At 42.4% G+C, this 14864-nt stretch overlaps 1 protein-coding gene across 1 annotated transcript in view; it reads right to left on the reverse strand.

Annotated features, from left to right (window-relative positions):
- The window catches only part of tmem131l (transmembrane 131 like), a 30489-nt gene that overhangs the window by 2070 nt on the left and 13555 nt on the right, over positions 1 to 14864 (reverse strand). Inside the window, exons 7-33 of the mRNA XM_079160428.1 lie at positions 13704 to 13808; positions 11946 to 12023; positions 10239 to 10392; positions 9413 to 9471; positions 9222 to 9327; positions 8831 to 8933; positions 8417 to 8561; positions 8058 to 8228; positions 7663 to 7732; positions 7436 to 7559; positions 7253 to 7322; positions 7056 to 7165; positions 6870 to 6939; positions 6573 to 6706; positions 5645 to 5787; positions 5330 to 5516; positions 4924 to 5109; positions 4573 to 4722; positions 3897 to 4449; positions 3673 to 3785; positions 3290 to 3459; positions 2987 to 3193; positions 2675 to 2753; positions 2327 to 2433; positions 2055 to 2187; positions 1087 to 1157; positions 791 to 924 (exon numbers count right to left, since the gene is read on the reverse strand). Of these exons, the coding sequence (XP_079016554.1) occupies positions 791 to 924; positions 1087 to 1157; positions 2055 to 2187; positions 2327 to 2433; positions 2675 to 2753; positions 2987 to 3193; positions 3290 to 3459; positions 3673 to 3785; positions 3897 to 4449; positions 4573 to 4722; positions 4924 to 5109; positions 5330 to 5516; positions 5645 to 5787; positions 6573 to 6706; positions 6870 to 6939; positions 7056 to 7165; positions 7253 to 7322; positions 7436 to 7559; positions 7663 to 7732; positions 8058 to 8228; positions 8417 to 8561; positions 8831 to 8933; positions 9222 to 9327; positions 9413 to 9471; positions 10239 to 10392; positions 11946 to 12023; positions 13704 to 13808 (3732 nt within the window). The remainder of the gene's footprint in view (positions 1 to 790; positions 925 to 1086; positions 1158 to 2054; positions 2188 to 2326; positions 2434 to 2674; positions 2754 to 2986; positions 3194 to 3289; positions 3460 to 3672; positions 3786 to 3896; positions 4450 to 4572; positions 4723 to 4923; positions 5110 to 5329; positions 5517 to 5644; positions 5788 to 6572; positions 6707 to 6869; positions 6940 to 7055; positions 7166 to 7252; positions 7323 to 7435; positions 7560 to 7662; positions 7733 to 8057; positions 8229 to 8416; positions 8562 to 8830; positions 8934 to 9221; positions 9328 to 9412; positions 9472 to 10238; positions 10393 to 11945; positions 12024 to 13703; positions 13809 to 14864) is intronic.

The following is a 14864-nucleotide window of genomic DNA, read 5'->3' on the forward strand; positions in this document are numbered from 1 at the left end:
TAACCACATCCTGTCCATCTTTGTTGAAGTGAAACTCCGTGGAATTAACTTCTCGTTTCTTGCATTATTTATCACGACAATTATGGATATTGATGGCCTTGCCTTGCTGGTGGAGGCCCTGTTGTTCACAACATACTCGAGCTGCAAAGAAGCTTGGGTATGTAAAATTAGAGCAACCAGCAAGAGTATGCTGGATTATAAAGAATTAGCCCAGTGTTAGCAACTCTTTACCAATTAAAGTAGCTTCAGACACTGACAGCCCGACCCTTCATGCCTCCCCCTAAAGCCACCCCCCCCAATATGATCATAATTAACGTAAACAATGAACATGGCTGTTGTTAGTTAGCAGCTTGTAAAAAGACTCTGCTGACAAGGCAGTGAGGGCTTTATAGTGCACGCAGGCCGGTACACCGTCCCATCATTTTCTTATTCATTATTAGTTTTCCTTATTTATTTTTTTTTCATCAGAGCATTTGATTTATTGCTTGCTGTCAGGATGTAATGAGAATTTAAACAAATTGATCGACAGACAATAAATCAGTAATAATGTGAGCCTTATCTAAGCAACCGTTGAAAAAGAGAAAAGCTTGTATTTTCGAGGTTTATTCTACAAACCCGTTATTTTGAACTGAATATCTTTCGATTTTGAACTGTTGATCGAACAAAACAAGATATTTGAAGATATCCCTAGGGTTCTAGGAAATGACAATATGATTATTAATATTCAGCTGAGCAGCCAGACCACTTGGTCCTGATCAACCCGTTTGAGTTGAGTGTTGTGGCTCCTCACCTTGCTGCCCACACAGGCTGCTGTGTCCCAGGTTGAGGTCGATTCCTGCGGCTGCTCCTCACTCCAGCTGGTCTGATTGCTGTGCACATTCTGGACCTCCTGACTGGGAAAACCACTCTGAAATGTTCCATTACCTGCGAGAAGATTAGAACAAACACATGCTTGTCAATGCTTGTTCCAGTAACTCAGTAAATAGGTTTTAATTCTACATCGTCACATATAAATACAGTACAGAGTGAGAGAGGAGTATATAACTGGATTAAGGTGTAAGAAAACTCCATGGCATGACTTTGTACCTATGTAGTTGCTTTCCTCACGGTAGGTGTAGGGACTGTTGCAATGGTTGTTGGCACTAGTCCAAGTAAACCTGCGGGGGGGAAACAAGGAAACATTTCATCCAATGGTTTTCAACAGAGAGATAAAACTGCAACACTGAAACACAAGGACACATTACTGCAGCACTAGATACACAGTATCTTACTAAAAAGGCTATTTTAAGCAGTTATAAAAGCCGTTTAGACAGAGGGGTGAAGCGGCATATAAGTAATAGAGTTCTCAGACGACTGCACACAGCAGCCGCCGTTTGTATTTAGGAGATTCATTTTGGCACAAAAAAAGAGGAACAATGTTCTGTCCTGTTTCTCAACACTAACCCATTCTCCTCCTATGATTAGATTCTTCTTCGTTGCCATTGCAGTGAAATAGTTATAATCGTATAAATATGGTAAAACAAACGAAAACCAGAATTCTTCCGATACAAAAATCGTGTCCCGTTGCCGACAAATTCTGCATTGAAATGCAGATGTCTGTTTAGTAAGACAACATATACAGAATAAACAGCTGCAAGTATGATAGGATTACGGTGTATACACTATAGGTCAGATATACAGAGTATAGGTAGTAGTTTATATATGAATGACACAGAAAGTGAACAGTTACAGAGTATTAAACAACGATGTTGAGACTAACAATTTCCTATATTCATATCTAGCAGACACAACCGCATTAGTATTCATGCACGCAGGCAGGAGTCATGTTTCTGTCCAGAGTTCACTCTCTTATTAGCTCTGCTTCAGTCTCCACCCCCTTCAAAGACAATATCTGACCTTTCAGGTTATTTAATGTCCAACTTTCTTCTGTTCTGTTCTGAACATGCATGGCTGCAGTTCGGTGATGAATTTCTCATTAAAAGAAAAAATTCATTGCCAATATAATACAAATTGTTATGTTTAGAATTTGAACAAATCTGCATTTAAACACTGACCCATTGTACGACGCGGTGGTTGCTGGCTGAGGTATGTAGGGCAGCGCTTCGGTGGTGTTGTATCTGAACTCGTTGGTGAGCGGGATGGATGGAGCGGACCACGTCTCTTCAGGCAAATACTGACCCGTCAGGTCTGAGGAAGCAAATAACAACCTCTCTTTAGAAATCAGACGTAATGCACAAATCATACTTGTTGAAGACGTGGACAAGTGTTTATTTTAGACTTTAAAAAAACCCCCCATAAAGTATGTATCCACTATGAATGTCTTTACCCATGTTCCGTTCTACTCCTGCAGCAACAGCAGCAAAACTTGGGGCAAAGCTGGACGCTGTGGGATCGGGGCTTTGGCACGTGTCTTTACGGTACAAACTGTTCATGCTGAACAGGAAAAAGGAAAAAGTTAAACAGGAAACAGATGAAAAGTTCCCTCCAAACAATACTCATTATAATCTGACATTTTGTGCAAAGTGGATACATAGAAACATCAGATTTGACTCTTTTATACACAATTTTAGTCAAATCTAACACTGACACCATTTTTGTGGAAATAGAAACACTAATAGAACAGAATGAACACATAGCTGTGTAACATATGACTGTACATGTTTTGCTGAGGTACCTGAGAGCCTTGTAGTTTGTATTCACGGTCTGGTAGCAGTCTCTCTCTACTGGGTAGACGCCGTACTGCATGGAGTCCCCTGTAAAAAACAACAAAACAAAAATCAGTTAGCACCAATGTCAAAATAATGTAGTTGACCTTTCTCATCTGTGACCAAAATACAGCTACAGTCGGTTTACCATGATGATCATATACTTTGTTGTAGGGGCTTTATTTAACTTAATAGTATAGAAATAGTTCTGGTTTTCCTAGATAACTAGTGTACCTTAAGTGTACCTTTTCTAAATGAGGTAGTGCACAAGGGTCCCTTACTTTTTCTGGATGAGGTAGTGCAGGCGTGTGTTCGGGCATGGGGGTCTTTGTCTCCCTCTATGCTGCTGGCGCTGCTCCAGCTGCCCCAGCTTCCTCTGCTGGCCCGCACGCTGCCCGACGAGCTGCCGGAGTCCGAGCCCGACTCACACACTCCACCACCATGCCGCTCCGTAGCACACTTCCGGCGAGTACGAACGGGACACACACCTGCCGGACATCAACACGGCCAGTGAGATTAAAATCAAGCGCTCGGATGTTAGCAAAGCTGCAGAGAAGTGTGTGACAGGTCAGGGGTATGCCCACCGTTCTGTTTGTGGGGGCTCTCAACACTCAGTCCAGGCTTTGGTGCTTCCGACTTGGAGTCGATGCAGCAGCGGTTCCTGTTGCGGGGTCCACTGAGGTTACGGTCCCCTGTTTTCCATTCAGGTTCTTTCTCCCTTTCAGGTATCACTACCACATTGTGCTCAGGAGCACTAGGGCAGTAATCAGACAGAAACAATTATAACACATCGTATCTTACGGTTTGGTGCTTTATAACAGTGTTGGTCGCAGTTAGCTTCACTACAGTTTAATGCTCTTTGCTCACTTTTTAAACAATACAGAAAAAAGACCTGAATTTTACTCTTGAGTATCAGAATAAATATGAATTGATTCATGGATGAAAATAGAGGTAAAGTGAGGTCTACCTGGAGACATTTTCTGTCTTCCTGCGACTCCTCTTTCCCTTATTATTTCCTGATGCAGTGCCAGTCTCTGCGCTCTGTGCTTTCTTTTTCTGGCCTTTGCTGTCTTCTCTCAGCTGGAGACAGAAGAACATTAAGTAAAGATGGTCATTAGGATTATTAGCTTTGCAAAAGACATCAAATCTAAATGAATACAGGCACACGGTACATTTCAGCACCTTCCTTACCTCCATTTCAGATCTGTCCCTTTTCTCAGAGCCAATCTTCTCTGCAGAGTGCTCAGTGCAGCTCTTCTCTACAGGACTGCACAGTAACAGGCCTGGTCTAGGTCCTGGACCCACTATGACGTTATCTGGGAAACAAGCAGGAATTTCCATGGGAAACATAACTGCTGCTGGCACTCTATCTTCTACAGTGCTTATGGGGTCTTCCTTAAAGTCTGCAGACATCTTTTTATCCAGCACACTGATGAAAGCTGGTTCGTTGTTGTTGCAGATGTCAGGGTCTGGGGTCAGAAGAGGGTCCGCTGTGAGGTCTTCATGGTCTTCATCCATCATCATAGCATCAGGCACTGCTGTGGATGAGCTTGCCTTGTATTTGGTGTAATAGAGTGAAACCTTGTGTTTCTTTGGTTGGGACAGGGTGGTTAAGGAGCCTCTCTTAGAGGATGGTTGAGGACGAGGGGTGGGGATGTTGGCCAGGGCTGGAGAGCCACGCCCTTTACCTTTGTCTGAGTTGTGACAGATGTCCACATAGCTCTTACAACTGCCCTTTGCTTTACTGCACAAACAAGACACAAACAAGACAAATTTAAGTTGTTTAATCCACTTGCAATAGCTGTCTTTATGCAAAGAGTTTCAGTCTCACAATGTGCCTAAAACTGCTGAAAGACATTGGACTTACTTCACTCCATTAGGTGCCATATTATTGACTGGACCGTTATCCCGCGACAGGACAGAGTTGTGGTTGCTCCTGATGGTGGGTGTGGAAAACTCACTCAGGATATACTGGGCCTGATGGAAGGCCATCAGACACACACCAAACAGGGAGAAGCTGAAACAAAAACAGATAAAACAGTACGAGTTATGGCCAAAAATGTGTTTTGTGAGGTTTTGCGATGGCCTTTGACCATTAGTTTTCTTCTTGAGTCCAAGTGGACGTTCGTGCTCTCCAGGCATTCCCGATGGTCAACCTTAAAACATAATACATCCGGCCACGGATGTAGTAAGTAAAAATGACTTAAAAGGTACTAACCATGTGAAGATGAGGGTGATCATCCAGAATGTTTCCTCCCAGCTGGGGCCAGGAACCACCTGAGCGCAGAGCGGCAACATGTGGTGGGGCAGCGTCACATTGAGGGTGAACGGGAAAGAGGTGCCGCGTGATGTCACCAGGGTGAGGTCCCGGATCACCCAGGATGAGGTGAAGTCTGGGGTGAAACTGAGGAAGAGAGAGTGAGAGACAAAGAAATAGACATAAAAAAAGAGACATAACAACAAGATATAGAGGAGGAGGAAGGTATGAGGAAGTAAAAGAGGGAAGAGAGAAAGCAGAAATTGACATAAAAGATGTGGGGACTGCCAAAATAACTTTTTCCATTTTTTATATATAGCAATGAAGAAGTTAACTGACATTATTCAAACACTAAGTGACAACTTACGCGATGGTGATCTCAGAGGAGGTGTTGTGGTCCAGGCTGAAGGGGCGACACTGCAAGACCTCAAAGCCAAATCCCTGACACTTGTACCCATTAATATTCATTGACATGACCGTCAGAGGAAGCTCTCCTGCATTCTCCACCCGGAAACTCTTTCTGATGGCGAAAAGCGGCTTGTTGGTGCGCAGGCCTGGGAGAGACGAGCAGGAACGTTTTACTTTCGTTTGCCTTATCTTTCTGTTAATAGTGAATATGTACCAATAAAGTGTATTACTTAATAAGTCATGTAGTAATATTAAGTTTAAACATTAATCTCACCATCACTACATTCCATTAGAGTTGATTGAGGAACATTGAAGCGCAGAGAGGCTCCTGGGCCGGGCAGTTTGCCTCCAATTCTTAGCAGCTCTTTGGCCCCGTGGCCCTGCACCGTCATCATGTCAAACACCGTCAGGTTGTTCCTGTAACACGGTTAAAAAGACAAACAAAGACCATGGTTCACAGACCATTGCACTCAATATGCTTGATAAAAACATACGTCAGTAACAAAATGAAGTGTTCCAGATATCACAAAAAGCCAGAAAGATTTTCCAACATGTATTGGTGATGGTCATTCCTTTACAAATCACATTTAGCTGCTTTGGTTTCAAGGTCCTGGTGCTGTGTGTTCCTGCTCGTTGTCGTCATAGCTTACTGGGATACTTGAACAGAACAGAGCCATCGTTACAGCTCAGGTGGGTAATGTATTTAAAAAATATATTTGTTGAAAATCTTATTACAACCTGACAGCAATCAATAAATCAAATGCTTTGACAGAAAAGAAGAAAAAAAAAAAGTTGTCGGCCATCCAATCATCCGAGCCGAATGAGACGTTTGGACGGCCCACCTGTCCGTTTACCTGTCTGCACACTCTGCTAGCTAACAGCTGTGAGTACTAACAGTAGCCATGTTTGTTGTTTACGTCCATTATGACTATTTTGGGGGAGTGGATTCAGAGGGACGCCTGAACGGACCGTCTGTCATTTTTTACCACTTAGCAACTTTCTTGCTAGATTTAGGGACTTTGGGAGCTAGTGCTGCTACTTTAATTGGAAAAGAGTTGCCTCCACTTTCTTTTCGGCTGGAAAAAAGGTCGATGAAATTCTAAACTATTGCGAATATCTCTTCCAAAGTTCCAAAATCCTCCACCAGTGCATAACCTAAATACACATATGAACAAACTCATCCTACTAATATGAATCAGTACCTGATGATGAGAATGGTGGTGGTGGGTTTGTGTTCAGAGGGAGTGAAGACCACAGAAACTTCTCTGGCCTCCCAGGGCTGCAGCAGCAGACGCAGGACACCCTCTCCTGTTATGGCCTTCACGTTTTCCCCCGCCTGCACACAAACACACAGAAAGAGGGGAAAAAGGTTTAGAGGGAAAGCACAATAGGCAACACTCAAGCACAACAAGAATGCCAAGTAAGATAGGGAGCCAAAAAAACAATGAGTAAATACGAAAAAGATTTATTTATTTCCCGGGAACATTCTCAGGACTCACCTTGAGGGGAGAAGCCAAGAGAGAAAACTCTGTGGTGCTGATGTTGACAGAAAGGGGGCTGATATTAAACCTGTCGATCAAAACAGAGAAAACAGTTTGACAAATCATCTCAAGGGATGTGCTGGAGGAACAATGGTACAATACTCCAAAACAGCCGAGGCACAAAACGACTGTAGTTGAGCGTACCATTTGGTTAAGAGGTCCAGAGCCTCCAGGGGGGCCGGGTACAGGGAGAGGATCCGAATCTCGACAGAAACCACTGAAGACGAAGGATTCTTCAGCATGAATGTCTTCACCTGAAACAAAGAAATGTGTTATTTTTGCTGCAGATAAATATACATATGCACATCATTTTTAGTGAGTAGTCATGAAGTGTCACCCACCTTGCTCTCATTGACGGGTGTAGCACCAAAGTCCAGAGGAAAAGACGTCTCTACGGCGAGTCTGGGCCACCTGAGAAGACAAAAAGATTTACAAAGTTAATGATGTTAATGGTGTGTAATGATGGATCATAATACACATAATGGCATGAAAAAGGAAACGTGCGTGTTGCGTTTAAGACCGACCTGCAAGACAGTTTGTCTTTGCGGCTCTGCCATCGAGAGCAGAGCTCAGCAGCCAGTTTGCTGTCTATGGACCAAGACGAAGGGAAAAAGTCGGGGAGGAGGGTCCGCTGCCAATCTGAACGCCCTGATAGGATATGACAGAAAATTAATAATAAATATATGAACACTAATAACTAAAAAAAAGATGACTTTTTCTCTCACACAAGAGGTTAAAAGTGGCGTCTCACCTGTTTCAGACAATCTGAGAGGGCAAGTACGTCCACAGTCAGGTTCCCCCTCAAACACCACGTCCCCCTGCTGATAGAAACATCATCCGTTACCACATCTGATCCGGCACACTGGTCCACAACCCAACACACTACAGTGGAAGACCGCTAACAGTGATCACTGTTACAGGGATCAACCGCTTATATGGATTAAGAAGCTTGGAAGAGAATCATTCCTAAACAAATGCTGTTTAATTCATTTGCTTGTAGTAATCAAGTAGTACGCTTACACAAGGTTTTATGAATTTGAATATTTTTTGGCGTACATTTAGTGTGGATCACTGTTAGAAACAGATTATAGTGATCAGGGGGATCACTGTAATCTACTACTGTAGCTACTAGGGCTGGTGTTTTACCTTGAAAGGAGAAGAGTGGAAGTAAAGGGGAATGTGCAGGGCTGTGCCCAGGCTGGTGTCCAGGCTCAGGGTGAACACCTGGTTGACGGGCAGGGCCCTGCTGAGCAGCTGGAGGGACAGGATATGCCAGCAGCCCTGAGGAACTGTCAGTGGAGCGCTGAAGTTCATCACCTGACAGACAGGGGGCAGCAGAGACATTCGTGTCAAGTCCTGTTCTGAACTTGGGATCCTTATGATTAAAAAGGGTCAAGTGTGCCAGAATACACTCAGCATAAAGTAAGAGAACATTAAATGATCATCATTCTATCTTCGTCTAATCAGATCTGCTTCCTATCATTCTTCGAGGCAATGATGCATACCTTCATTACTCCCCGCAGGTTCTGTGAGAGGCTGACATTCATCACAGTGACGGGTAAGAGGAGGGAGTTCGTCAGCCACAGATCCACCTGGTCCGCGTCTCTTTGTTTCACCTGGAACAGGCTGAAAAAATCCCCCACGGTCCTTCTGCAGAAAAAAACAACAAAATTACACCATGATATCACATGTTAATGGCTCTTCCCGATCATCCACGCATTTTTAACTATTTCTGTAACGGATTTATCTTAATTACTATGTGGACACACCTCAGACAAAAAGGTAAGGGGCGTGGCTATCCAGCCCAAAGTTGACAGTGGCTACAGCCACAGTGTTCTCAAACAATCAGGCTTTGGCAATCAAGCTCGGCTGAAATTCTAAAGGTTTCTTAGCAAAACGTGCGTGTGAAATGACATTACCTCTGTGTGATATGTAGTCCAGGGAAGCTGTAAGTTGTCCGGTTTCCCAGAATCTTTAAACTGATACGATTCATGCATTTCCCGTCATGGCCCGGCGATGCACCTGATACATGAAACAGAACGGTTGTTGACAAAAAATTCTTGGGACATTTGGGTTAAATGCAATTACCTCCACCCACCATTAAATGTAAATGGTAAATGGACTGCACTTGTACAGCGCTTTTCTAGTCTTCCGACCACTCAGAGCGCACCCACACTGTGGATGTCATCATTCACCCATTCATACACGACCATGCAAGGTGCCACCTGCCCATCAGGACTAACTAACCATTAATACCAATTCATACACCACAGGCACTACTTGCAGGAGCAATTTGAAATGACTGGTCACCTCTGCAGGCAAGTGTTGCCACTTCACTGAAGTTTTTGGCCTCTGGTCTCAGAAGAACCTGATTCAATTCCAGGCTGGCCTCCACTTTTGATAGCACCTGCATGTCCTGGGGAGAAAAATAATCCTGTCAAAGCCTATAAATTGCTACCTATAAACCCCATAATACAGCAAAACAATGAGAAACATCTCACCTTTACACAGAGCTTCTTGTCTCCAGAATTTAACATATAAACCCCTATTTTTGGTTCCCCTGTAAAAAAAAAAAAAAAAGAAGAAAAATAGGTCATATGAATAAAAAGTGTACATATGTGCAGTATAACATACTAAATGTATGGCTTGGTTTACACAGTTATATTTGATCCTGATGTATGTACAAATCTACATGTTCTAGTATGGAAAGGTCTCCTTTACGTTCTTTATGAGTCATTAAGAGAACTTGGCAGAGACTGATTTCTTGAGCAAAGATATGAAAAAAGTGAAAATTAAAAATGACCTCCATGGTCACATAGTTTAGCAAAAAAATTAAAAGTCATAACAAGAAGATACAAGAAGTCACCATCTGCTGCTGACAGAAGTCGTCTAATACCGCACGAAAAAACTGTGACACTATGGCACGTTCTTAGAAACACAAAATTTGGTTTGCTGATGTGCTCCAATAAGCCTGTGTGAACGAACATCACGACAAAAATATTTACAGTACCAATGCAGCTGCGCTCACTTAATCTTTGATCTCTGTGTTAATCTGGACAGTGAGCCCACGAAAGCAGAACTGATGTCTTCTTATGTTTCTTTCCTCTGACAGCAGCAGAATCATCAACATTATCTCATCTTTTCCCCCCAGAGTCAAAGTAAAGAAGAATCAGGAGAAAGGGAAAAAACAAGAGCCTTAAGTCTAGCATCAAAATATAAACACTATTTCAACCTCTTGTAAGAAGCAGCAATACACTAGTGTCAGTGCAACACTGGCACCTTCCCACAGCTAATTTGCTTTGGGTCAGACTGGTCAATCAAACCCACCTACTGCAGCCGGCCCAGCAGTGGGGGCCATCAGCAGCACCGAAATGTGCTCAATGACGTAAGGCTTGAGCTTGTCCAGGTCAGTGGGTCGGTCACCATGCGCAGACAGATTAATCTGCAGACTGAGGCGCTCTTCACTCTGGAGGCAGGACCCCTGGGACGGGACAGGAAAGACATACCAGTCATGCACCAAACAGAAGGACAAGCATGATAACAAGAGAGGAGTTCATTTGAGAAAGAAGAAATTCAGTAAACAGGGAACAGAAACTAACAAAGATAAAGAAGACAAATACACAAAAAAACTATATATATATATATATATATATATATTCTTTTTTTGTGGAGTAAACACTGGCCGCCAGAAGTGTAATGTATCTGAGTTGGTGATTGACTGAGTTACAACAGACTACAGCCAATGAATAAGCAAAAATGTTTCCTCTACGAGCACTCTAGCACACCAGAATAATGGGAAATATCCAGGCGTGACTCTAGCCTCGCTGAATGGTTGAGGAGACGGTGGAAAGAAAACAAATTGTGATGGAAAAACTATGTTTTTTCTTTCTTTGCCGTGAGTAACCAGATACCTGCTGTACATTGACAGACAGAAACAAGCAGGCAGTAACTTACTACTACCCCCACACCCTGTGACTAACACCCTCTTTAAGCTCACAAGTCAGTACTGGGAGAGTGAAAATCTCCCCGAAAACCAGGGCTCATCTCAAGTGGACGAATCGGCACTTGACGACCTGTAGACGGATGCAATAACGAACCTAATCCCTTGAAACCAAGCCCACTGCTAACTTTCCTGTAAGGCTCATTTAATCTGTGAGCAGTATCGACACTGACCAGAGGCCAGTTCTCAATTATACTAGCGTCGTCTTGAACATTAACGGAGGAGCAGGTGTTGATCTTGGATAAGAGCCAAATGTCACAGTTTATGACAATAATTAATTATGACAATATCGTTAGGTTGTCTGCAGCCGCCTTTTGCGTCATACGATTGCGCCACATGAACACTGGGAGCCCTGCGTTAATTATAGCGTCTCTGGAGAGAGCAATTAAAAGTCTGGCATGGGATGTCACCCTCCTCAGGGGTCCTGAAGGAAACAGAAGGCGCTCCCGATGACAAGCCCGGCTGTCTGTTTAAGTTTCGGACTCGCTGGCCTTCTGCTCAGAGGAGAGGGCGTGACGAGAGCAGCGAGAAAGATTCACTACTCACTGCAAAGTAGGACCGAGCTAACAACTGTGTCAGGATCATACATCACAGAAAATAAATCGGATTAAATGCTCTCCTTTGTACTTCTGTGTTTTTCCACAAAGTCTACCCTGTGCCCGTCCTTCTCTCGCTCTGACTGCTCACAAAACGTTTCATTAACAAGTATAATTCAGAGAAATTAATACAATTCTTGTTGTTACAAGACTGTGGAGTATCGAGGTGAAATAGTTCCTCTCTGTCTCAACGACACCACAACTAGTTTGTTAGCCCATTGTGGTCCAGTATGCAACTTGCCCAACTTACCCTTCAGTGCACTGAGAAGTGACTTTACAGTAAAGTAGGAGACATATTGTGTGCAGCAGCTAATATTTTTGAAATGATATAAATCTGGGCTTATTCACAGGAGTAGTTGTAATTGTAAGAATAGTGACATTTTGGGGTGTCAAAATCATATAAGATGAATACGTCTTAGAACTACTTTGAATAAGTACCTGAGGATTGTTGAACAAACTCTTCGGTAAGCTGCACTCCAGGAGGAGACCCAGTATGGTGATGTTGGAGGCATCTTCCTGCAGGAGAAACAGCATGACAGACCATCGGGGGTTTAAAAGATGAATGTAAGCATTAAAGAATATATATACACAAACATCATCAAGTTGGGTGGTCATCTTATTCTATTATATACAAGGCCTTTAATGAGAGTAGCTATTACAAAGCCACACATGACTGAACTCTAGTGGTGCTAGCCATGCACTACACATTATAGGAATTCAATGAAACAGAGCAGCTTTGGTTGGTTTGGTCACTTATTGGACAAATTAAAAGAAGTAACGTCTGTCTTAACTCACAGGTCTGCAAACACAGACAACTGAACAACTGAACACTCTGGGGGTGTCAACTCCTGCCAGCTTTAAACATGGTGTAAATATTGTCCAGGGAATCCCTAATTCCAATGCGGATCATGGTGGACCTCGCAAGGGGGGTATATTGGATTCACATTCAGTACATCTGCATTTAAACTGGCAGGCTGTCAGGTATAACACTAAAGTCTCTACCACGTCGACAATAATTCAAAATGTAGTAACATCTATTAGTAACAAAATGAAGTGCTGAAGTTGTGTATCAAATAAAACCCCACAAATGTACATGACTGCACTTTTATCAGTCAGTAAATTAAATATAAAATTACTTTTGTACACTATCTGTTGATTCTGGTCCCATTTTATAGCTATTTTCTTCTTTCCGGAGAAAATACAGTAACTCCGTTTGCCCGACCCCCAAAAATATGCAGCAATTCATTCTAGATATGGTCAGTGGTTAATATGGCTGCTCAGTACTTAGTTCTAAAAAAACTGTCATGGTAATTATGTCTAAACTAGGTTGAGCTTTCCATTTCCCCCTTTCGTTTTGAACTGAATACCAAGAGAGGGACTTCCTCTTCTTTCTGCTTCTAACAGACACAGTTTGATCAGACTTCACAACTATTTTATAATAACTTTAAAAAAATATCCGACAAACAGACAAGGCCTTGTCATCAGCTTTGGAGAATAAATCATCAGAAATGATATATTCATTCAAAATATATGTTTAATGAAGCAGAAATGTAAAGATGACAGAAAACTGAAACAATATGAATTTGGAGAAAGTGTACCAACTTGATGATTATAAGTATACTGTAAACATTTTGTTGACTATATGTTGAAACATGGTGAGCGTGGTGAGAGGACAACAGACTGCATTCAGCATAAGCAGCAGTCTGAGTGAATATGACAGCTAAAGTCTCGCTGCTAGCTGACATTTTGCAACTGCCAACCGTACTTCCTGTTGTGGAGGCGAGGCCTCCTTTCAGACAGCTTCTCACACACTTTCAGTGCTTTTCAAACCGTGCACGAATTTGTCATTGGTGTTCGGTGTTTTTGCATGGCTTTGAAACATGTGCAAATGAATCATTGCATGCGTCATTTAAAATGGATAGTTGGTGGTTGTACTCAGCAAACAAACATTTACATTTTTTAGCATGAAAAAATAAAGGGATTGTTTGCGTGACTTCCTCCATGCTGACTGCACACACATTCAGTGAATTAACAACAGTAAGAGCCTGTCAGTGTGTATCACAAAGCCTCTGTGTGTTAGTGTGCAGGCGTCTGTTTATCAGGGCGGCAGGAAAAGGGAAATCAGCTGTTTGCAATGAAGAGCTGTTAGTCGCTACTATGCACGGACTGCACAAACAAAGACGTTTAAATACATACCTGAGTTTGGGTCAGCTTAATGCTCTGGATGTGAGGGAATACTAGCTGACTATCCTTTCTTCGGACAGACTTTAATGAACCCCGGTGAACTCCCACACCAAATACCTGGAAAAGGAACAGTTCATGCTTAGAAAAAGGATCCTCAACAGCATGCACATAACAAAAGTAGTAGTGTTGTTTAGTGGTTCTTAACTGAGCAGTTCGTATAACATGGAAGCAGACATTTTGTGATTATGAATAAAGTAAAAGTAGGTAAGCTGCTCATAATGTAACAGCAGAAAGGATTTCCCTTAATAAAGCATAAATGGCAGTCATTAGGCCCTACAACTTGTTTATTCATTTGATCTTTCCTCAGTCATTAGCATGTGTCTCACCACAGTACTGAGGACAAAATTAAATTCAAGCCATATAACAGGTTTATAGCGCCTTTATTACAATCAAACAGAAACTGGAAGGAAAGAGAATGACTCTACTCGATATGTGTGTTGAGAAAAACGCCCACAAGATTTGTGTTGTTGGTTTCATTGGCAACATAAATATAACAGGCAAACGACTAAAACGTTTGCATGTCTTTGAGACGCGTGAAGGGAGTGGCACTGCTGGCGGCAGTGCAGGGAGTCCAAGTGTCTGCATGTCCGGGCGTGTTTGCTTGTCATTTATAAGCTATATGTGAGAAACACTGCAGTGCAGGTTGAATGTGAGATTGGCAAAACTCACCGCTACAACAAAATACACAATTCAAATGTATTTGGAGTAAATCTCTACAGCGAACAGTTGAATAGATAAACTAAGTGGTAGCACAACCAGCTAGGGTGGAACCACAAGGCAGACTCAGGGAATGGAGTGCAAGTAAGACGATACAGCAGCTGGAAGCATTTGAATGCATTTGAATTTCCAGACTGTATTCCTATTAATCTACATGGCTCTACTAAGGTGACGTAAAAGCAAAAGCATTTACAATGTTCTTGTTGTTTGTACAATGTATAAAAGTTCTAGAACAAAAGCACTAGTTGTGTGAAACACCTTCTGCATAATGTCTCCTACTTTAAAAGTGATCTTCTTGTGACAATATTTTCAGGTCCTGATCATGCAGAGAGCATGAGAGCAAGGGCAGTTTTTAAAAAAAAGTTGATTTACATGATTTACAAATACCATAAACAA

Source organism: Pholis gunnellus, assembly GCF_910591455.1.
Source record: "Pholis gunnellus genome assembly, chromosome: 5".
Taxonomy (NCBI): Eukaryota; Metazoa; Chordata; class Actinopteri; order Perciformes; family Pholidae; genus Pholis; species Pholis gunnellus.